General features: G+C 50.4%; 1 protein-coding gene across 1 annotated transcript in view; it reads left to right on the plus strand.

The window, feature by feature from the left end:
- The first annotated feature begins 849 nt into the window (after window positions 1-849).
- DKK3 (dickkopf WNT signaling pathway inhibitor 3) overlaps window positions 850-22863 on the plus strand; it is a 44407-nt gene continuing 22393 nt past the window's right edge. Inside the window, exons 1-4 of the mRNA XM_046017874.1 lie at window positions 850-1003; window positions 1538-1779; window positions 9833-9967; window positions 12780-12863. Coding sequence (XP_045873830.1) covers window positions 1567-1779; window positions 9833-9967; window positions 12780-12863 — 432 coding nt within the window. The 5' untranslated portion in view covers window positions 850-1003; window positions 1538-1566. The remainder of the gene's footprint in view (window positions 1004-1537; window positions 1780-9832; window positions 9968-12779; window positions 12864-22863) is intronic.

Here is a 22863-nt window from a genome sequence, read left to right on the forward strand (position 1 = left end):
TCCTCCTTCTCCTCCTCTCTCCCTCTCTCTCTGTCACTCTCTCAAATAAATAAATAAAATCTTCAGGGCAGGGGGAAAGAAAACACTCCTTCATTAAAAAAATATGTGAGTGCTTCCTGTTCTGGATACTCACATATTTTAAAAAGTGTTAGAAAACAGTGAGTGCCCCTCGTTCTAGATGCTGGGGAGACTGCGATGAGTAAGACAAAGTTGCGTTCCCACGACGATTAGCTCACATCTCCCGCTTACCACGTGCCCCACACTCGCCTGCATGCGTTCTGCTCGTTAACTACTAGATACATTGACTACACTAACCTCCATTTTCCGTACGGGCTAAGCGGAGCGCAGACACATCTGGGGACTTGGCCAGGTTGGTAAAGTCGTAAGGAGCAGAGCTGGGATTCACACCAGGCAGTCTGGCCGCCGCTGCCTGCTCTCAGCCACTGTTATGTCGCCTGGAGGAGCTCGCTGACATTCTCACGAGCTCCGGGAGCTACAAGTGGGTTATTTTGGCCGGAGTAAGGCGTCAAGCATGGCAGGCGGATGAAGGCCAGCCAGTGACCGGCCTTGGCCGCCAGGCTGAGGGGCTGGGGCTTTGCCCTGCATGCCGGCCAGAGGATGGCTTGGAAAGGGCAAGGGGGGCCCGGGAAGCACACCCTCCCCGCGTCCGCCATAAGCTACAGCGGGAATCCCGGTCCGAATGACAATGGACCGGGATGCGGCGGCGGCCGAGGGATGCAGGGAAGGGGCGCCTAGCGGAGGCAGAGGAAGCTGGCCTGCGGCGCGAGGTCGCGGGCGGCCGGCGGCCAATGGCGTGGGTCCGGGCGGCAGCCCCTCCCGCCGGGCGGGGCGCGCTGCGGGCTAGCCGGGTACCAGCGCTGCCGCATCCCCGCGCGCTCCCCGCCCCCGCGCAGCTCCCGCCCCAGTTCCTGTGCCCGCAGCCTGCGGCGGCGTCCCAGCGAGGTCTGGCAGGTCCAGCCCGCGCACAGCTCGGTCCAGTCCGGTGGGTGAGGGATGGCGGCGGGGAATGGAGGGGCGGGGGGCTGTGCTAGGTCTCGCCCGGGCTGGTGAGGGGTGGACGCTCGACTGGGTTCCGACCCCGCGGGGAGGGTGCCGAAGGGGGTTGATCGCCCCGGAGTGGGCTGCACGGGGCTGGGGTGGGAGTGGGGTCGCGGCTCCAGAGCTGCGCTCGGACCTGGTCGTGGAGAGGCCGGGATAGAACCCGGGATGGCGCGGGGGTGATCGGGGGCGCCGCGGGTGTTGGGAACTCTGTTGGGTTGTTGCTCCGGGGAGGAGGCCATCCCTGGGGATGGGGGAAGAGCTCAGCCCCGGCCCGAGGAGAGAGTGGGGGTGCGGAGGGGAGGGGGCGCGGGGCTGGAGCGGAGCCGGGGGGCCGCGTCGGGAGGGCCCTCGGGTTTGTCTCCTCCAGGGTGGGTGCGGGGAAGAGGGGCGTAGGGGGCGGGCCGGGGCGCGGGGCGGGGCTGCGGGGCGGACGAGGGGGTGGTCGGCGCGCTTCTGATCAGGTTCCGGGACGCAGGCGGCGGCGGCGGCGGGAGCAGAGCGGAGATGCGGCGGCTCGTAAGCACCCTGCTGTGCCTGCTGCTGGCGGCGGCGGTCCCCACGGCCCCCGCGCCGGCTCCCACAGCGACTGCGGCGCCCGTTGAGCCCGCCCCGGCTCTCAGCTACCCGCAGGAGGAGGCCACCCTCAACGAGATGTTCCGCGAGGTTGAGGAGCTGATGGAGGACACGCAGCACAAACTGCGCAGCGCGGTGGAGGAGGTGGGTGCGTCTGGCGGGCTGGGGTTCGGGGGAGCGCCTGGCGGGGGCCGTGGGAGGCCGGGGCAAGCCGCGCGCTGCGAGCGCTGGCCGGGGTACCCAGTTCCGCGAAAGGGCCGGGAAGAGCCGGCTGCAGATACAGAGTGATTCGGCTGGCCGTGCAGGGTGAGCTCAACTCCCACCTCATTCTGACTTCCTGACGATGGGTCTGGATCTGAGCCTGTTCACCGAGAGTCTCCGGCTGGGCTCACCCAGGGGCAGCCAGGGTCACCACCTGTTTACGCCCTGCTGGCCGCTACCCCGCAATTGTCTTCAAGTGTGCATTTACCCGCCCCCCTGTGTAAGCGGATGCTTGCTGGCTCCTGGTACGCGCGGGCTCTGTGGTTTTGCAGAGAGGCCGAGGATCTCAAGTTCTAGCTTGTTACGTTGGGCTTTGAGTTTGTGCCATCTTCCCAAGACATAGTTAGGATGCCGTGTGGGGACAAAAAGCCCAGACAGCTTTGCTGCTGGTCTGTATGGGTTTCCCCCAATGCCATGCGAGGCAGAGAAGGAAAGTCAGAATCTTAAATCCCAGCAGTGTGAATTTTCAGATGGGGGGGGCAGTATGAACGGCCACCCACTCCACCCCAGCAGTGCTTTGGAGTCAGCCCTAGGCTCGTGGTCCTCCTCTGCCACTCACTAGCTGGGCAACGTTGGGCAAGTCCCTTAACATCCTCTTCTTAGTTTCCTGTTAGAATTAAATGCCATGGTCTGTGTGGGCACCTGTTGTAGAATAGGTGGGCAATACACAGTAGCTGTTACCATCAGATACCAGATACCTTAGCAAAGCTTGGCCTGGCTCCTTTCTTCGGTCACCTCCTAGGACCAGACGCTATGGATAGCATCCTCTAGGCTGATCACCTAGGTGTTGGCAGGGCTGCCCCGGCTGGTGAGGCGGCTGCCTCAGTTCACCCAGCCCTGGTGTCCGGAGCTGTCCCTGGTGCCTGGGGTTGGGGCACATGGTCACTGTTGTGCCTGGCTTTGGCTGCAGCCTGTCTTTGGAGAGAAGCTAGCCATCCCAGTGAAGGAGTCAGCAAGAGACCAGATGTCCAGGCTCGTGGCTGAGGTGTCTTCCCACCCCTGCTTCTCCACATTCCACTGGGACAGAGCCTCAAATGCTAGCTCTGGTCTGCTGGGAGACGTTGCTTTCTTCCCACAATCCTGCCTCCCAGAGCAGGCAGTCTGATGGAGTGTGCCGTGGGGGACACTGGATTGGGAGGCAGTTGTGTGGGAAGCTGTCCTGAACATCCACTGGACAGGCCAGATTCCAAAACCCATGGACAGACATTGTTTCCTGTGAAAGCAAAAGAATCATGACATGACATGACATGAAATAATTAAAAGGAGAGGGGAGTCAGATGGGCCCCCATAGCTCTTAACTCTGCCCCTTCCTATTAACTGACTCGTGATCCTTCTGGTGATCTTTCTGGTGCCAGGGCGGGGCGGGTCATCTGGTTTCCTTATCTGGGTTCCAGGATTTTCTTGCCTGCGCATGGATTCCTAGTGAGACTGATGAGGTCAACTCCCAAGTTTCTGTTCTCTGTGATCTTGTTTGTGCCACACGGTCTTCTGATGGTAGCTCTTGCTGAGGGAGAGGAAGGAGCCATGGGGGCCTCTCTGGTCTCTTCATTGATTAGAGCAGTTTGGGCTCAGCAGGATATGAGTGGCACATCTCCTCCATGGAAATCCTTCCCATTGGCTCTGCCAGGGCCCCAGCTTCCTCCTTCCAGATGCCACTCTGCTTGCATTGTGAAGATGGGCTGGTTGCCACCAGGAAGAGTTGCTGGCTGTCACCTCTGTCCCCCTCTGTGCCCACCTGGGCCTGCCCCAGAGAGCATCCTCGATGGCCATGGATACGGGTTGAGAGAGGCTGGACCCCTGAGTGGCAGAACAGGCTGTGGGGATCAACTTTCCTTCAGCGGATCCTAGCTCTGCCGTTCCTGGTGGGGTCCAGGAAATGTCTCCCTCCCCCCAACTCCATTTAGGATAAGCAGGGATTTAAATGAGGATGCAAGTAAAGCAAGCTACCTGACCATCTAAAATGGGGTTAAGTGAGGTTGTGTAATATAAGTCACCCTCTGGGGCTGTTGTCAGGGTTACGGGAGGTCCTTGCCGTCTGGATAAAGAAAGGCTGCCATTATCACCCTCTAAATAGTACCAGCATGGGGACAACCAAGAAACACCACAGAGTCTCAAGAGATTGTGGCGCTTAGTATTAACTTTTTAAAAAGAGACTTCCAGGAGGCCCCTTCCGTCTCATAAACACGGGATAGTTGCTATTTACTTGTTGTCTGGGGAAAGGACCAGGCCAGATGCATTGGTTGTTTACATGGTTGCGCCATGAATCTGCTTTCAAGTAACTGCCTGACATTTTAAATACTCCAGCTGACTCAAGCTGCTGATTGCTCTTTAGGGAAAGATCCTCTGCTTGTAGGATCATTATTTGGGGAAGCCAGTGTTCAAATGGTTCAATCTGGGCTGTTCTGCTTTCCGGTCTTAATATTCTGTATGTTACTGGTAAATGTGTTTTGAGGATAAAAGCACTTTCTTCTCCTCCCTTCCCCCTGCTTTTGGTGATATCCGTATCTGACATATTCTGGAATATTCTTTATCACCTTACCCAGTCCTAGGAAGAACCCCAATACTAAGCCTCGATTTGTCTCTCCAATTTTTCCTACTATACCCCTTTCAACAGACACGCAGAGTGAACCAACCATAAATGCCATATTTTATAACATGCACATTCCTCCTTTATGAAATAACTCCTCTTCTTTGGGCTTAAGTTTCTCTTGCTAGTGGCCACAATAGTTGTGGTTGAAATTTCCATCGTAAACCGTACTTCAAGTTCATGTTGCCATTAGAGAACTATTAGCTCATTCTATTGAAATAACCACTGGTTGAGAGGGAGGAGGTTTTATAAGAAGACTCTCTGCTCAGCCCAAAGCAGACTCCAGATTTGGTAAGTTGTCAATTATTTGAAAGCCGAACTGGAGGATTCAGATTCCAATGGGAATTTTTAAAAGCATGAAAACGTTCCCTTCTGCTTCTGGATATGGCCTCTGAAGCATCTGAGTCTCTTACCCTTTTCCAGCTGTATCTTTTCTCTCACAAAATATGCCAAGATCTCGTACTTTAAAAAAATTTTTTTTTAATCCTCTTCACGCTCATCCTGTCTCCTGCCTTAGCTCCGTTCCAATTCTTCTCTATTCCGTTAGCAAATTCTTCCCGCACATGGTATCTACTGTCTGCTCTTTCTCCTTCAACCCGCACCTGCCCTAGCAAACCAGCTTCTTCTAAAACTGCCTTCTTCCAGGACACCACTAGGAGAGTAGCTACGCATTACGTCTGTGCTGGGTACCAGTTGCTGAGGCAGGCACTTGGATTTCGTGGTCCTTAATTCTTGCATCCACTCAGCAGAGTAGGACCTTCTCCACTACACAAATGAGAAAGCTGGGGTTGAGAGATGCTTGGTGTCTTGCCCAAGGTCACAGATGCTGGTACTTGGCCCCACCTTCCCTAACTCCAGAGCCTTGGCACTTGCTTCTGACGTGCTACGGGCAACTTTATGCCTGACCTTGTGGCTAGCTCTCAGGGGCTTGGCCCACGTGGACTTATTTGTAATCTCTGCTACCTAGCAGGTCCCCACTTCCCCCAGGTATGACTTCCTACTCCCACATCTCATTTTGGCCAGTTCCCTCACTCCCGTCTCTATCTTCTCCAGGCTCTTTATTATTTACCAACTAGTCTTTAGAACTTGTTACAACTTCGTTTAGTTTGGAGCAAAGGTTTTCCCTGGGGGCAAGTGCAGGGGAGGGAATACCTCAGAACCATTTTAGAAGCTCTTTAATATCTTGGATCGCACCTGTGGAAGTTCTTTTTTTTTTTTTTAAGATTTTTTTTATTTTATTTGACACAGAGAGAGATCACAAGTAGGCATAGAGGCAGGCAGAGAGAGGGGGGAAGCCGGCTCCCGGCTGAGCAGAGAGCCCGATGCAGGACTTGATCCCAGGACTCTGAGATCATGACCTGAGCTGAACGCAGAGGCTTTAACCCACACAGGTGCCCCTGCACCTGCAGAAGTTTTGACTCAGCAGGTCTGGGAAGGGATCTGGTGTGTGTGTAAGTGTATAGGCATAACTCTCTTGATTATATATCTATGATAGATACCGTTGTCAGGTATGACCCTGATGCACTCTGCTGGTTGAGAACCAGGCCAACACCCTCTGCTTTAGAACTGCCTGTCAGTCTCTCTCTCCATCATCCACCATTTTATTCTGTGCCCAGCACGGACCCTGTGCCCCAGCCCACAACACACACAGTTCTTGTCCAGGTGGCCACAGCTTTGCCTTCTCTGGGCTCCTTTCCATTCAAATCCTACCTGTCCTGGAGACCAGCTTAATCATGCCTCCTCCTCCTGGAGGCCTTTCTTTTCTATTTTTTGAACCCCTGGCATGCTTCTAGAAGCCATCATAATCATCCTCAAACAGGTTTAGTTGTGGGGCTCTGCACTTTCCCCAGTAAATGAATAAGCTGCTCAGGCAGAGCAGAAGCACATGCTGGACAAGGCCCCAAATTTGGAGTCAGACGAACCCGAGTTCTGTCTGAGCTTTGCCTCCTCCTACTAATGATGTTTTGAGCATAGGCAGGTCCCTCCACTTCTCTTCACCTCGTTCTCTTCATCTGCAGAGTAAGGGCAACAACACCTTCCTAGTGGGAGTGCTGTGATATCCAAGGAGCCATGGAAGTTACGGTGCAGTGGCTCAGGCATAGATGATGCCCAAACATGGAGGCTGTCACTGTGGTGATGATGATGATGATGGTGATGATGATGATGATGATGGTGAAGCTGATGATGATGGTGGTGATGGTGATGGTGATGATGGTGATGGTGATGATGCGGATGATGGTGATGGTGAGGATGGTGGTGATGGTGGTGGTGGTGCTGCTGATGGTGATGGTGATGGTAATGATGGTGGTGATGGTGATGATGGTGATGGTGATGATGGTGATGGTGATGATGGGGATGATGGTGGTGATGGTGGTGATGGTGATGGTGATGATGTGGATGATGGTGATGGTGATGATGGTGGTGATGATGATGGTGGTGGTGATGATGGTGGTGATGGTGGTGATGGTGATGATGGTGATGATGATGGTGATGGTGGTGATGGTGGTGATGGTGATGATGGTGGTGATGGTGATGGTGATGATGGTGATGGTGATGATGGTGGTGATGGTGATGATGGTGGTGATGGTGATGATGATGGTGGTGGTGATGATGATGGTGGTGGTGATGGTGATGATGGTGATGATGATGGTGGTGATGGTGGTGATGGTGATGATGGTGATGATTGTGGTGATGGTGGTGATGGTGATGATGGGGATGATGGTGATGGTGATGATGGGGATGATGATGATGGGGATGGTGATGATGGTGATGATGGTGGTGATGGTGGTGATGGTGATGATGGTGGTGATGGTGATGGTGGTGATGATGGTAATGGTGATGGTGATGGTGATGATGGTGATGATGGTGGTGATGGTGATGGTGATAATGGGGATGATGATGGTGATGATGGGGATGATGATGGTGGTGATGGTGATGGTGGTGATGGTGATGATGGTGATGATGGTGGTGATGGTGATGGTGATGATGGGGATGGTGGTGATGGTGGTGATGACAGTGAAGCCAGTGATTGAGTTTCAGACATCTCGCAGTCCTCTCAGGGTCAAACACAGCAGTTACTGACCAAATCCTTGTTTGATCATTTGAGCTTCTGTGTCTTCCAGACTCCCCACTTCTAGTTCAGTGTTTTTGGGCTGCACGGAAACATGGAAATTCCTCTCCCATATCCACCCCAGCTTAGCAAATCCGGTTGGGAGAGACAGGAAAAGAGGTGCCTCATTTAGTACATGTGGGAATAGAAGACAGTGATTTTTTAAAAAAACAGAATCTTTTTGAGGATTAGTTTTATGAAGTAAAAATAGCCCAGAGTCAAAGATAGTGTTGGGAAACTGCCAGCCACGAACTAGAACTTCTCTTTGTGTCTCTTGTTTTAAATTCCTAGACAGAGTATCTAACCGGCACAAGTAGGCCATGATGTGGCCTCTTTCGGAGTCCACCCAGCTGTGAGCTGGTCCCATTGTCCACTGCCCACTCAGGGTGGGGCGCGGCAGTAAATCCACAAGGGGAAATTGGGTACAGTTTCAGGTTGACAGATATATCTGGAGTAGGTGTCATGAGGGCTCATGAGCCTGGGGGATCTGAGAACAGCAGCCTCAGAAACCTGACACCAGAGGGGAACACATGTGGAAGATGAGCCAGGAGGAGAGTGAGCCCTGGGAACTAGTCAGCTGGCCCTCTACAAGGGTCTCTCTTGTACCCAGGCAGTGGGGTGGGAAGGAGACATAGCTGTGGCCCTACTGGTATCAGGGAAGGGGCCGTCCTGGGGGCTGTTGGAGTCTGCCCACCACCACCAGGCCCTGCAGCAAAGGCTTGGGAGCAAATAATGTATTTGGGAAGCGATCCCAGAAACACTAGGAGGAAATGGGAAAGTAAGATGGAAGAGAAGAGAGGGAATAAAGGCTGTGCTACTGAGCAGGTCACTGCTAGGCTCCACTGAGGGTCCTCAGAGAGAGACTGCCCCTTTGAGTGGGGAGGGAGCTGGGGTATTTATCCTCATAGCCTGCCTCTCACTGATTGAGGATGGTTCTTGGGGTGTTAACTCCCTAGCATCTGTGCATAGTGAGCATCCAGAGAGGGCTCTCAGAGAGAGACCAGACTGGTTCTTGGCATGAAAGGCAGCTGAATGCAGGTGACCTCTGGGTTAGGTCGCTGGGAGAGGGACAGGGCCCCAGCAGCCCCGTCAGGGGCCAAGATTGTTCAACAGAAGCATGCTCAGATCCCAGCTCTGCCCTTCTCTGACAGTCCTTTTTTTTCTTTTTTATGTGTCTTGTGGATAGACTACAGTGAATTTTTAAAAATTGTAATTCCAATAAACGGTGTTATATTAGTTTCAGGTGTATGACACAGTGATTCAACAATTCTGTGCATTCCTCGGTGCCCATCACAATAAGTGTCCTCTTAATCCCCTTCACCTGTTTCATCCCCCATCCCCCTCCCCTCTGGTGACCATCCGTTCGTTTTCTACAGTTAAGAGTCTGTTCTCTTGTCTCTTTTTTTCTTTGTTCATTTGTTTTGTTTCTTGGGTTCTACATATGAGTGATATCCTCCGGTATTTGTCTTTTCTGACTGACTTATTCACTTAGCATTTATACCCTCTGGAGCCACCCATGTTTTTGGAAATGGCAAGACTTTATTCCTTTTCTGGCCGAGTAATACTCCGTGTTATGTGTACCTGCACATCTATATACCACATGCTCTCTACGCATTCATCTATTGAAGGACACTTGGGCTACTTGCTTCCATCGTTTGGCTGTTGTAAATAATGCGGTCAACACAGCAGTGCAGACGTCTTCACGTTAGTGTTCTTGTATTCTTTGGGTAAATACCCAGTAGTGGAATTAGTGAATTATATCGTAATTCTATTTTTAATTTTTTGAGAAACCTCCATTCTGGTTTCCCACAGCAGCGCACGGGGGTTCCTTTTTTTCCACATCCTCGCCAAAGCTCGTTGTTTCTTGTGTGTTTGATTTTAGTCATTCTGACAGCTGTGCGGTGATACCTGATTGTGGTTTTGATGTGCATTGCCCTGATGATGAGCGAGGTCCTTCACGGATAATCTCGGGGAGTTATCCAGTCTTCCTGAGCCTTACTCTCTGTAACTGTAAAATGGGTATATTCACACCTACCTTCGAGGTAGGCTGTGAGATTTAAGGCTATAATAGTTGTAAAACTTTTAGTGCAGTGTCTTAACCTGGTGGGCAATTAACAGGAGCTATTACTACTACCATTATATGTAATTGCAGAAGAGGAAGAGGGTGGTTCTGTTTTTCTAATGGACTGATTTATATCAAGAGAAAACAATTTTGCTCATTAAGTTCATCGATTTAATAGATGGAAGCAGAAGAAGCTGCGGCTAAAACATCAGAAGTGAACGTGGCAAGGTTGCCCTCCAGCTATCACAATGAGACCAACACGGAAACCAAGGTGGGAAATAATACCATCCACGTGCACCGAGAAATTCACAAGGTAAGTGTGGCCGCGGCCAGCACCTCCCCCTTTCTGTAGCTACCGATCCCATCATAGAACTAAAGTCTTGTTTACAAATTGGATCCACAAGCCAAAAATGCAAATGAGGTTGGTAAAACACAGATTAAAAACCAGAGGGAGTGAGGGAGCTATTTAAGAGGGAGAGCTGCGTATCAGAAACCTAAATTGCTTTTGCATTTAAGCAAATAATTTAACTCTAGGCTACCTGCCAATCCGATTGCAAAGGAATGGTCGGGGGTTTTTATCATTTGATAAAAGGGTGCAAACAAGTGTCTAGAGAGAGACTTCTCTAGTAGTGAATTTGAGGAATTTATCTCATAGGTTTTAATGTGTGTTTTAGCTGGGAGTTGGAATAGAGTCCATGTTTGCTGAATAGATCCTCACTGTTTCCTCAGGAGGAACTCAAATGGGTTATACTCCATCTTTGGGAGGGAAAGCCTGCATTGCCGTAAGACTGAACATTCGTTTGCTGGCTATCCACTCAGATTTCTATAGCAGAGTTTTTTCTAGCCTGCCCCATGTCTCAGTGTCTCCTGGTTTGATATCTGACATGAGGTGCAAGCAGGTTCATTCCTCCCCCCGACTTGAAGAAGAAAACATTGCAAATCCAGAGGCACGTAGCCCTAACCCACCCTGGCGTGAAATGTGTCCCATGTGACGTAGGCAGGACAGGGAGGGCAAAGCCCATGAACCTGGTTTTTCTTGAAGAGAGTCTGACGTGCCAATATTCAGGGTCACTGGTGGAGGCTATCAAGTTGACGTTCTGCTGTGAGCATCAAGGAGTTGACCTCAAACCTCATCTCAGCCCATATGTGCAAGGCCCAATGGCTCCAGTGAGAGGGTCTCACTTTTGTTCAAGGGCCCAGGTAATGACGTGGTTGAAACAATAGCGTGTCTGTGTCATGGAGCATAAGGGGTCGATTTTCACGGGCCGTTGCCTTGATTGTAAAGTAGCCTTTGTGTGGCTCTTTTCCCTCTGTCCCCAGCTTCAGCTGGGTATACCCCCCACCTCGCCCCCAGATAAATGAACAAGTCACCTGCTGACCAGTCCTTTAGCATTGCTCATCAGAGGCCTGGAGAATGTTTCCAAAAGTCCCTGTTTTACTTTTAAAACCAATATTAAGTCCTTCTCTTTGACGATAATTAGCTAACAGGTTTGGCTCTGCTTAAGGTTGCTTCTTGTAGATGTTGGGAAACCCAGGCGTGAGTCCTACCAGTAACTAGTGTGATTTTGAAAAACCATTTAAATTTTATGTTCTCCCTCACTAACTGTGTTTAGGAAATAGGGAGGTCGGTACGTACGTGACAGTAGAATGGGGGTCAGACGACTTAACGGTACCTGAGAGCTCACTGTAAACGACAAAGGGCTTGCAACAGCCGGTTGTTCTAGTCCTGTTTCTTCCGGTAAAGTTATGTCATGAGCACCACGTATAAGCTCTCCAGTGGGTTCCACGGACCGTCTGTTCTGTGCTTCACGAGGGGCTGGGCGGTGGTGAAACATGTTTGGGAAACATCTTAATTATTTCTCCTAGAGATAGGGAAATGCCCATTAATATAATAAAGCCTCTTCGAAATCCTGCAACCTGTCCCTGCAGTATAGGACCATCGAATTTTTAAAAAAGATATACCATCAGTTAATTTGGCAAAAATCTGGCAGAGAGGAAAAGGACGCTTCCTCTTTGCTGGGGAGAGGATTTATTTGCCTAAAAGTATTGAAGCATGTTGGTGAAGACATATCCTTATCTCCCCAGAACCGGAATTTGGTCCACTGTAACAAAGCAGGCTGTGTTTCTGCTCTGCTGTGGACAGTTTCCTTGTGATGTTAGAGCTGGCAGGAACTTTATAGATGACCTAGAAATGAGGACATGGTGAATCAGAGAAGTGACTTACTCCCGGTGACACACTAGGTGTTGGTGGTAGCTGAGCCGAGGCTCAAAGAACCCAGATGCCCTACCTCCTGGGCAGACGTCCCTTCTAATCTTCATTGCTGGCACTAGCGTTCCTCCGACAGGACCTAGGATGGGGCAGGAGTGGCGCGGGGTGCGGGCAGGATGCAGGGCTCAGCTCGGAGGCGTCTGCTGCCGGTAAACACCATCAGATGCAGACAGCAGGTGGGGGGGGCTCCCTTTGCACTAAAGCACTTCCTAGATGAACTATGTCACCAGAATCAGGCCGCGGGCAGCTCTAGCTAAAACCTGCTTGCTTCTCATGAAAGACGTTTGATGACACGCCCAGACGGGTTGCTGTTGAAAAGGATGTTGCCGTTGAGTTCCGAGTGATAAGCCCGAGAACAGTAGAAACAGCTCCTGCTGAGTGTTTGCTGCGTGCCAGGCTCTGCGCAGAGCCCCCGCCGTCCCTCCATGGAGCTGCTCCGTAAGGGAGACGCTGCTGTGTTTCTGACGGCCGCAGCTAAAATCATAATAAAAGGGGGAGCAGGCATTCTGTTGACTTGGGCAGATGTTGTGGCTTCAGGAAGCGGGAAAAATGGGCGCCTGGGTAGCTCAGTCGTTAAGCATCTGCCTTTCGCTCAGGTCATGATCCCAGGGTTCTGGGATCAAGGCCCCCATTGGGCTCCCTGCTGGGCAGGAAGCCTGCTTCTCCCTCTCCCACTCCCCCTTCTGCGTTCCCTCTCTGCTGTGTCTCTCTCTGTCAAATAAATAAAATCTTAAAAAAAGAAAGAAAGAAAGAAATGAAGAAAGAAAGAAAGAGAAATCGGGGAAAAAGAAACCAGCTTGTGGGATTTGCCCAGAATTCCTTCTGTTTCACATTCACTGTATTTGCTCTGCCGTAGGTAACCAACAACCAGACTGGACAAATGGTCTTCTCGGAGACGGTCATCACGTCTGTGGGAGATGAAGAAAGCAAAAGGAGCCACGTGAGTTGTCATGTCTCCTGGGCTCAACCCCCTAGCGTGCGAAGGGTGACCCAAACTTCAGGCCATGGGCGGAAGGGAATGGACTCTCATTCACCCTTCCTGTCTCCTTTCTACCAAGATTCCCCGATTCCTGCATTTCTGACCAGAGCGACGTGTTTGGGCAACAGGCTCTAGCACAGTGCTCTTTGCATCAGAAACAACAGAGAAATGAATTCAGTTGGCATTTGCCTGACTCCCTCTCAGCCCTGAAAGGGAACAAGGAAGTACCAGGTACCCTGACTGGGGGCCTTGGCACTAAGACCTGGCCTGTCTAGCCTGGAGTCCCCAAAGCCCCTGGTATGGCCAGGCCCTTTGGTAATCCCAGCCCTGGTCAGGCAGGTTGAGAGCGACATCACCTTAATTAGTGGAACCCCGTGGCCTAAGGGACATGGAGTGTCGTCCCACTCCAGGCTTCATGCTCTGACCCCCTTGTGATGGGTCCACTTACACAGTGACCTGTTGCTTTGTCCAGTGGCAGGATGGTTCTTATAAAACGAGAGAGTCCTGCTGGTAGAAGGGGCAGCATTTCACAGAAGGAAAGCCTGGGCATAGGTCAGGAGGTGACCCCAGGCGAGTCACCGGTTTCCAGACTCCCAGGCCTCAGGGGACTTGACTTCTCTTCACCTTCTCAAAGAGGTGGCTGGCTTCAGAAGCAGGTAGCTGGTGAGGAGTGGACAGGGTGACTGCCATGTGATGTGGCCAGCTGTAAAAATGTGCATTCTCTATGGGGACCCCAAGAACTAGTCTTTCTGTGCCCAGGTGCCCGAGACAAACTTCAGCTACAAGTTCTTACCCTCTAAGGTGCAGAGCACTTCCTTGGCCTTCAGAAGGGGTCAAGGATTTTTCCTCGCCTCTTTCGGCATCATCATAGGAAGAGAAACAGTCTACCCATTGAGCTAGGGAGGTGGTGTTGATGCGGTTGGTAGTTGGTGGGTTCTTTTTTGCTTGTTTTTGGCACAGAGCTCAGACACTGACTTCAGGCTGGGGGGTCCGGAGGGTTGTGTGTGGTGATGGTGACTGGTCATTCCAGGGACCTGGGGGGCAAGATCTGTGCTGAAATGGAAAGAGCTCTAGCATCTGAGGCTAGAAGCTTGATGTTAGGGCCAATTTAATGTTAAAACCTGCTTAACTATTAGGGCCTGCTTCGCCAGAGCAACTCCATATTGCCGGTAGCCATATTGGACTTCATTCCGGGAATAAACGCCCCAGTAGTTCCTGGTATGGTTCCGGGTATCGATTCTGGGAGTAAATGCCTTAAAAATAGAAGTCACGTACCTTGGGTCTGCGGTTATGCCCTACAAAACCAGCCTGTGAGATCGGGAGGGGGTTGCTCTCTTCGGAGGCGGCCCTGGCCGGTCAGTCTGACTTCTAATGCTTGGCATAGAATAAGGCTTTGCATAACTTTCACTTCGTCTCAGTCTCGTTCCTTTGATAACGGACCCCAACACTTGAGTTTGCCACCTACGGGCTGGGTCACCCCAGTCACAAAAACCTTTGAAGTGGGGACAGGATTGATTCAGGTCAGGAGGAAAGAGAAGTTAGCTTTCAAAGGTGGGAAGAGAGAGAGGGGAGGGAAAACAAAGCAGACAAACAGTCAGAGTATATGGTCATGGTACCAACAGGGAAAAGCTTCAGAGAATTTTTGGTTGGGGCCCTAGGATAAAAGGAAAGCCTCAGCCTCAGCCACGAATAGAAGGGGCAGGGAAGCAGAACTTTCAGGGCTGTGAATTAGGGAAAAAAAACAATCTTTGTTGTCAACTGAAAAAAAAAAAAAAAAGGCATCTTACTTCACAATGGTCCATGTTTACTCTGGGGAGCTTCTCGGAGCCCAGAGGGCAGCAGGCCTGACAATGAATAGCCTGCACCTGCCCGAGACCCAGAGGCACAGGTGGCCAGCCACACCCCCACCCCAGGCCTCCTCTGTTGGCCCCCAAGGGAGGGGATCTAGTCAGGTTTTGAGCCCTGTGGTAAGGGGACTGAGGCTCCAAGAGTGGTGGGCAGGGGAGAGCAAGATCTTGAAAATACCAAGGACGGGCTTGAGTCAGGGAGCAGCTGCCGCGCGTGCTCCTGCTTCCAGCAGGTCTGCTTACAGCTTTCCCAGGAGTGCATGGTCTTGTGTGAATAAATTCCAATTTGCTTAGGTAGAAGGGAGATGGGGGGCATCTGGTGCTTGACTGGCCAATGTCTGGCAAGTCCCATGGGTCTTTGGAGAACAGGCTGGAGACTTTTCAAGCCACCTCTGGAATGGATATCGTGTGGCAGAAATGGTGGCATGGGTCCTCTCCAGCAGAGCTTCTCTCACTGTCAGCGTGGCTTGCCAAGAATTGGAATAGAGAGATCTAGTTTCACGGGCCCACAGAAGTCTCCCATTCAACTCCTCTTTGCTTCGTGGGTCGCCATTGTCCCAACACAATGGGGCTGGGGTGTGGGCATCATCTTTACAGAGACTTAGGAAGCCATAAAGCCTAGATTGCTTTCAAAGGGATGGCCTTTGCCACCACTCCCTAGTTTTTGTCCCATTTGTCCCATTCCCTGTTTCTGAAGGTAATGATTTTTGCAGTTGGCTTGGAAATGCCTGCCATACTGAAGAAACTTTCTCTGAGATGGAAAAGAGATTTGCCGTTCAAAAGGACAAAATCCTGTGCCGTTCAAACCTTAAAATTGTAAACCCCGGTTGAATTTTCAGGATTTAAAATTCCCAGATGAATTCAATTACAAATCACCGCCAAGCACCCCCCGTTTTCCTTTCTTCAAATGCCGGTGTGTGTGTATTAATATGTATGGTAACCCGAGGAGGCCCCTGGAAAGTTACACACCGTAATCCTGCATGCCTGTCTAGGAAATTCATTGCAGGGTGCGTAAGGTGCTGGTCTGTTTTTACATTCAGCTGTGAAAGGGGGACAGGCCAGCGTGGTTCATTATTCTACCCGAGGGCCCCTGCGATGGTGATGGGGTCTGACATCTTTCCATGAGGCTTTTGTTCTGAGGCCTCAATCCCGCTCCCTTCACGGGCCAGTGGGTGGGCTGATTGACGTTGGGCTCCTTGTGAGCAGAAGGGTCAGGAAGAAAGTGGCGTGCCGGAAGCCAGAGAGGGGATAAGCCATGCTGCAGAAATGAGATGCTTTTATTTATAGAACTGTGTCCCCAAACAGGAAGAATCTTGCCCAATTAGCCAGGGCCCCAGTTTGAAGGGACGTGTCCTCTCATTAAGGTAGGGTTCACAACTACAAAGCTTAGCACATCATGCCTTTGCTGTCTCTCCTGTTTGCGCATTAGAAGAGGAGCTAGAAGATGGGGCGCCTGGGTGGCTCAGTCATTAAGCGTCTGCCTTCAGCTCAGGTCATGATCCCAGGGTCCTGGGATGGAGCCCCACATCGGGCTCTCTGCTCAGCAGGAAGCCTGCTTCTCTCTCTCCCACTCCTCCTGCTTATGTTCCTGCTCTCACACTCTCTCTCTCGGTCAAATAAATAAATAAAATATTTTTAAAAAGAAGAAGAAGAAGAAGAGGAACTAGAAGAGTGGGTTCATTTGTTTTTCCAGCCAAACATAGCTAGTTTGAACCTACAGGTTCAATCACATCCAACCAACTCCAAAGACTGCTCAAGACATGAGGCCGCAGGTCTCATTTCACTGCCCCAAACAGCCAGATCGTAGCAGTTCGGCTAACCAAGACCATCTTGACCCATAGAATGATCGGGGCCCAGGTGGGATACTGGCTTCGTTTGTTCCCTGTAGCCTGACATTTGAGGCCAGAGTCGCCTGATCAGTTCAGTGGAATTGCTGAGGGCACCATGACAACATGTCGCTGGAGGTTTATTTTAACGGAAATGAATAGAGGATGGCATGAGTCTGTTAGAGAAACTCAGTCCGCTCCCAGCAGCCCTGCCTCCTGGAGAGTCCGCTGGGCAGGGAGGCAGGGGTGGCCAAGTCCCAGGAAATGCAGCCCTTCCCCGTCCATCAGTGTCCAGGCAGAATGAACAAGGTGTGAGGCCCACCTGGGCTCAGACCCTGTCCTGACCCTGACGAACTCTGACCTCTGTGATTCGGTTTCTTCATTTACCCAATGGGGCTAATAATCCCTGATTGACAAAATTGGGCAAGAATCTAGGAAGGCAAGGTTTATAAAAACTCTTTGTGTAAGGCTCGTTATTACTGAGAAGTAATTAAACTGCATTCTCATCGGCTTCTCTCCTGGTTCCCAGCAACCTACTGCAGAAAGAATGGAATTTGCCGGCAGCTGAGGGTTTGTGTGAGGCCTCCATGGGGCTTCTTTCCTTTGATGTTTGTAGCCTGGGGCTAAGTTCTCCAGGGGCCCACCTCACCCTCTGAGTCAGCGGCTTTACCAGAAGCTCTGTGCTCAGGTTGACTCACCCTGTCGTTCTTGTCCTTGCAAGTCATTCTCGTGTGGTGTCTGGTTTGGGTGTTGGGAATACACTGAGGGAAGGATGGGCCACGGTGAATGACATGAACAGGGATGGTCAGGCGATGACAAGTGGCAGGAAGTTGGCAGAATGTGTAGACTTAGGGTTGTAAGAGTGATAACATAGTCTTGTGCAAGCCTGCATGTCTCCAGTCCTATAACCAGACATCTGGGTACGTTTGCATTTCTAGATTTATAGTTTGAGTTGACTTTGTGATTTCTGGCCAAGTATAAGGTCCTCATGCCTTACTTAATCCAGTAGGAAAGAGTTATAGGAAAAACTGAGCAGCTCTGGATCGTTCTGAGAAATGGATAAACGATCCCCAAGTAAAAGTTGATGTGGGTGAGCAACCTTTAAGAAGCAGTAGGCATTTTTTTTTTGAGCTATAAGCTGGCTATATTCCATTGTACTCTCCTCAACCTAGAAGTCCTTCCGAAGGGAATTCATTAAATGTACATGATTCCACATCTCAAGTCAAAATGGTATGCAGTTAACAAATGAGTTTTGTATAGGCTTCGTAAGTTGATACGAAGGGATGCTTTCAATAAAATGTTAAGGGGGAAAAAAAGCAATCACGGAGCAGTATACGTACTATAGAAAGTATAGAAAATACACTCTACATCTTGAGCATATAAAAGAATCTCATTTTCAGAAAGAAAAAGTATGCATGAAAACCTGAGCAAAAATACATGTTACATCATTAATAGTGGATATCCCTGGAGAAATTGAAACATGCAGCGATTTTTCCTTTATCAATTTATATAACTATTTTTAATGTTTTCAAAAGGAGCTTCTGAATTATTTATAATTTTGCCATAAATGTCTAGCTATACTTTTAAATGATTTTGCAAGTAATTTCACCGTGTAGGTCCTGGAAATGAAATGGCTCAGTCAAAGGCGGCGCGTCTCTAACATTTTCAGAGATACTGCCACGTTTTCCCCCGGAAACGTTGTACTGATTTTACCCTTAGCCGCAGTTTCTGAGACCCTCCGTCTCACCAGCCCTCGCCTGCGGTGGCTGTTCCAGTGGGCGATCACCTAGATCTTCCTTTTGTTTATATTTCTTGGGTTATTAGGTCAAGGGGAATGGCTGTTTTCGAGTTGGAAGTTATAGCAAATATAGAAGCTTCACAGATGTAGCGTATCCTTACTCCCTTTCATGGGGAGAAAGGTCAGGGTCGCATTCCAGGCTGTTCCCAAGACCAAACACCATCTGCCCCACTGTGGAGCAGATTAGGAAGGTGTGAACTTCCCATCTGGGGGGGGTTGGGGGGGGTCGGGATGGGCGGGGGAGAGAAATGATCCCAGTGTTCAGTATCCATGTGAGGAGGCTGATGGGCCAGCCATGAGTCACCCAGGGAGAGTGGGTGACGGGGACATGCAGGCTACTGCCTTCAGCTCTGTAAACACAAAGAGACAGGCACGTCCTCCTTCCTTCTCCCCACACCCTTCCACAAACACCCCCAACTGAGCTTGGATGCCTTCTGTCAAAGGCCTGGAGAGCGCGTCAGCAGGGTGGCGAAGGGCCTGGGGACAGGCCGATCCCTTTCAAAGCGTGGCTCTGTTGCTTAGGAGCTGTGTGATTTCAATGAAATTCCTTAAGTGCCCTAAGCCTTAGTTTCCCTACCGGTACAGGAGGGTTCATATATTACCTTCCATTTAGTGTTGTCCTGTGGATAAAACAATCCAGGTCAAAAAACGAAAACAAAACAAAAAAACACACCAAAAACAAGCCATACATTGCCTGGAATGCAGGAGTGAGCCATCAGTAAATGCCAGCTGTTGGTTATTACTTAATCGCCCCTAAACCAGAGCTATCAAATTTCCCAGTAATACTTATTCGACTCATTCATTTATTTGCACATTTATTGTGTGTGTCGGACCAATAAATGCAAAAGACAGACCCTAACATCAGTGAGCACCCAGGCTGGCATTTAAGAAATACACAGGTCATTACAATGTGAATTTCTGTTTTCTAAGGCAGAGGTTGTCCAGGGCCTGGTGGGAGCTCTGTGTAGAGGCCAGGTCAGGTAGCAGGGAGGACTTTGCTGGAAGACAGTCCTTCATTGTCTCTGGCATTTCTGCTCATTTTATAAACAGAGCCACTCATTGCCCCTCTGCTCCAGACTGTACAGCAAGCAGCCTTGGGAGACAGAGCTTGCTCCTTCTCTTGGGCAGAGGAGAGCAGGTATGATTCTAGTCCATTATGGAAGATTTGGGTTCTCTAAGCTGGGCATTCCTCAGCCCCATTGCACACCCACTGAAAGCACAACACCCACTGGGCCCCTCTGGATTGCCCCAGGGAACCTGGAACCATTGCAAACGTGCTGCTCTGTACTGTCAGCGATCAGGTCCTTTGTCTCTGACCCAGGAGTCTCGTGTCTTCTGCTGCCATCCATGACACGGTGGAAGGCTCACTGGTCATCTTGCAATTAGACTAAAGTCTTAGACCCTTCACGTTTCTCGGCAGGCTTCCAGGAAGAGGTGGCCACTGAGCTGTATTTTGAGTGATGTCAAGGAATTCTTAATTGTGGGAAAGAAGGGCATTCCATGCAGAAGTGTTCTTTGTTCAAAGTCAAGGGGGTATATGGAAATAAGACCAAGTTTGAGGAATGCTACATAGTTTTGAGTGCTAGAGCTGGATGTATGCTTGGGGACACAGCAGAGGAGGCTGGGGAGGGGCAGAAATTAGATCAGCAAGGGCTTCAGGAGCCCAGCCAAGTTAGTAGCATCCTGCATCGGGAACATTGAACATGACCTATACTGGATGTACAGTGAGTTCAGATTCCTCACAGTCCCCAGAGGAAAGAACCAGGAAGGCAGGATTTAGACGGTGGACACGTTGGTGGGGACGCAGCTTTGCTTAATCCTGCTGAAATTCAAGGTCTGAATTCCTTGTGCCCTACAAATTGCCTGGCCTCAGAGATTGGAATCTGGAAATTTTTACTTAAGAAGTGAAACAGTCTGCTTTTGCTTGATGCCACTAGCTAAGTGACAGTGATTTAATTTGAAATCTCATTAGGCTGATGGTGTCTGCTGCAGAACAAGCCGATTTCTGTGGTTTCTGAGTAGGCGGAGCATGTCAGGGGGTGAAGAGCTCCCCATGCGGGGGTGTGGCTGCCCCCCACCAGCAGCCTGGGCCACGTTCACCCTGGAGTCTTTGCATCCTGGCTGTAGGATGCATGGCTCTGCCCTTCCTGGCCCCTAGGCATGATTCTGCAAAACCCACAAAGCTCATGAGTCCCTTTTTTGTTTTGTTTTGTTCTGTTTTGTTTTAAAAATAACATTAAGGGAAAAAAGTATCAAAGGCCACAACATCCCACCATATTCCCTCATTTGGTCCTTACGGCTCAGAAAGTGACCGGGTCGACCACTGCCTCTCCATCCACCTGCTTCTCATTTTCGGGGTAAATCTTGGTTCAGACTAGCCCATCGGTGCTGTGATGTACTGAGTGCTCACTAATAACTAATGCCCGTAATTACCTTGATAGTAAGAGATGGTGATGAAGGTAAGAGCTGCCATTCATTTGTGGAGTCCTGACTACATGCCAGGTGTTCTTGGGATCTGACCAACTTCCCTTCCTGAGATCCATGTGACAACCATACAAGGCAGATACCCTGTTGATGCCATTTTACAGATGAAGTAACTGAGGCTCAGAGCAATTGTACAACAGAGCTATGTGGTAGAGCCAGTACTAAAAGAAAAAAAAAATCACTTAACTCTTGTTGATTCCTAAAGTCCCAAAACCCATGTTCTTTATGGAACATTTTTAAAAATTGTGGTGCAATATATAAAACTTAAAATTTACTATCCCAATCATTTTTGTGCGTATGGTTCAGTAGTAAACACATTCACACTGTTGTGTAGCCAATCTCCAGAAATCTTTTCATCTTGCAGAATTGAAACACTATTGCCACTGGACTATCTATAGCTCCCTACAGCCTCCCTGCCCCCCAGTTCCTGAGCCACCCTTCCGCTTTCTGTCTCGTGACCTTGTCTACTCCAGGGACTTCATGTGAGTGGAATCATACAGTATTTGTTTTCTGTGACTGGCTTGTTTCATTTAGCATAATGTCCTCAGGGCTCATCTACGTTGTAGTGTGCGTCTGAAGTTCTTTCCTCTTTCACGTTGAATAATACTACATTGTATGTATGCCCCACATTCTGTTTCTTTCATTTGTTAGTGGACAGTGGATTGTGTCTGCCTCTTAGCTACAGTAACTCATAATGCTGCTATGAACACGAAAGTGCTGATAGATCTTTGAGTCCCTGATTTTAGTTCCTTTGGATGTAAACCTGAAAATGGAATTGCTGGGTCATCTTGTAATTCTAGTTTTCATTTTTTGAGGAATCTTCATACTGTTTCCCATGGCAGCGGCCCTGTGTACATTCCCACAAGTGGAGCGTGAGGTGGGACACTGGTTTTGTGTCTTGGTTTCCATGACTGTAGGCACTAGGGGACCCGAGGACCCAATCTGAGCCGAAGGGCTGGATGAAAATCCCTGGGCTCTGCAGCCCTTGGTCAAGGCAGTGCCTTCCCAGCAGTGGCCCCAACGGCTGCCTCTGGGGTGTGGCAGCCGCAGCTTCAAGGGGTGTCTTTGAGGTGTATCTGCCACCACTACCCAGAGGTCCTCACCCTCGCCCCAGCCTCTGACCCCAGGCTGCTTGTAGGCAGGCTCAGGCTCCATCTTGGAGATCCATCTCTAGGATGCAGAGATGGGATTTTCTTGGCCATTTGCCATCCGTGACCTCTCCACACCCTCTGTTGTAAGACACCCCTCTCTGTGGTCTCCTGAAAGGATCATGGAGACTTCCAGAGGCCTCCACCTTCCTGTCGGGGCACTGCAGACTCCTGGGGCCTCATGTGGGGCCTCTGACTCCCAGGGAGAAGTTTTGGTGGAGACGGCAGCAATGTTTTAATTCCCACTGGTGTAGGGAGGGCTTCCTGGGAGGAGGGCCAGAGGACAGGACCGGCAGAGACCTTGGTCATGCCCTGTCCTCCTCTGGCTCACAGGCAGGGCCAGGGGAAGGGATCTGGTGAGGATGGGGACTCACCGTCACGCCCATCTGATGAGCTTCGCCGGTCTCCCTGTCAGGCAGGAACGTCTGTGTGCCACACCACGTCCAGCGGACTGTAGGAAAAATGATTAGGGATGGGGTCACGGAAAAGTTTGCACAGACCTCCTGGCTCTGTCGAGCGCTGCTGTCATTTTCATTTCATTTTCCACCTCCACTTCCTGGAAGAGGAGGAATAAACAAGACACTTGGGTTCATTTAGGGGAGCACCGTGCAGTGGGATTTGGAGTCTGGAGTGGCCCAGGGTGGAATCCTGCTCCTTGGGGAGTGTCCCTCACTGCTCTGAGCCCTGGTCCCTGCTCTGTGAAAGGAGGAGGGTGAGTGACCACTGGCTGGGGGCAGGGAGGGGCTGGGGGTTGGAAGTAAGAGACAAGTGTGGAAAGCATCTCTACTCAATAGATGCTTAGTAAATGTAAATTTGTCTTTCTAGCCTGCTTTCCCAGACCCCTGGGGGCAGGAAGCT

The sequence above is a fragment of the Meles meles genome, chromosome 8 (assembly GCF_922984935.1).
Source record: "Meles meles chromosome 8, mMelMel3.1 paternal haplotype, whole genome shotgun sequence".
Taxonomy (NCBI): Eukaryota; Metazoa; Chordata; class Mammalia; order Carnivora; family Mustelidae; genus Meles; species Meles meles.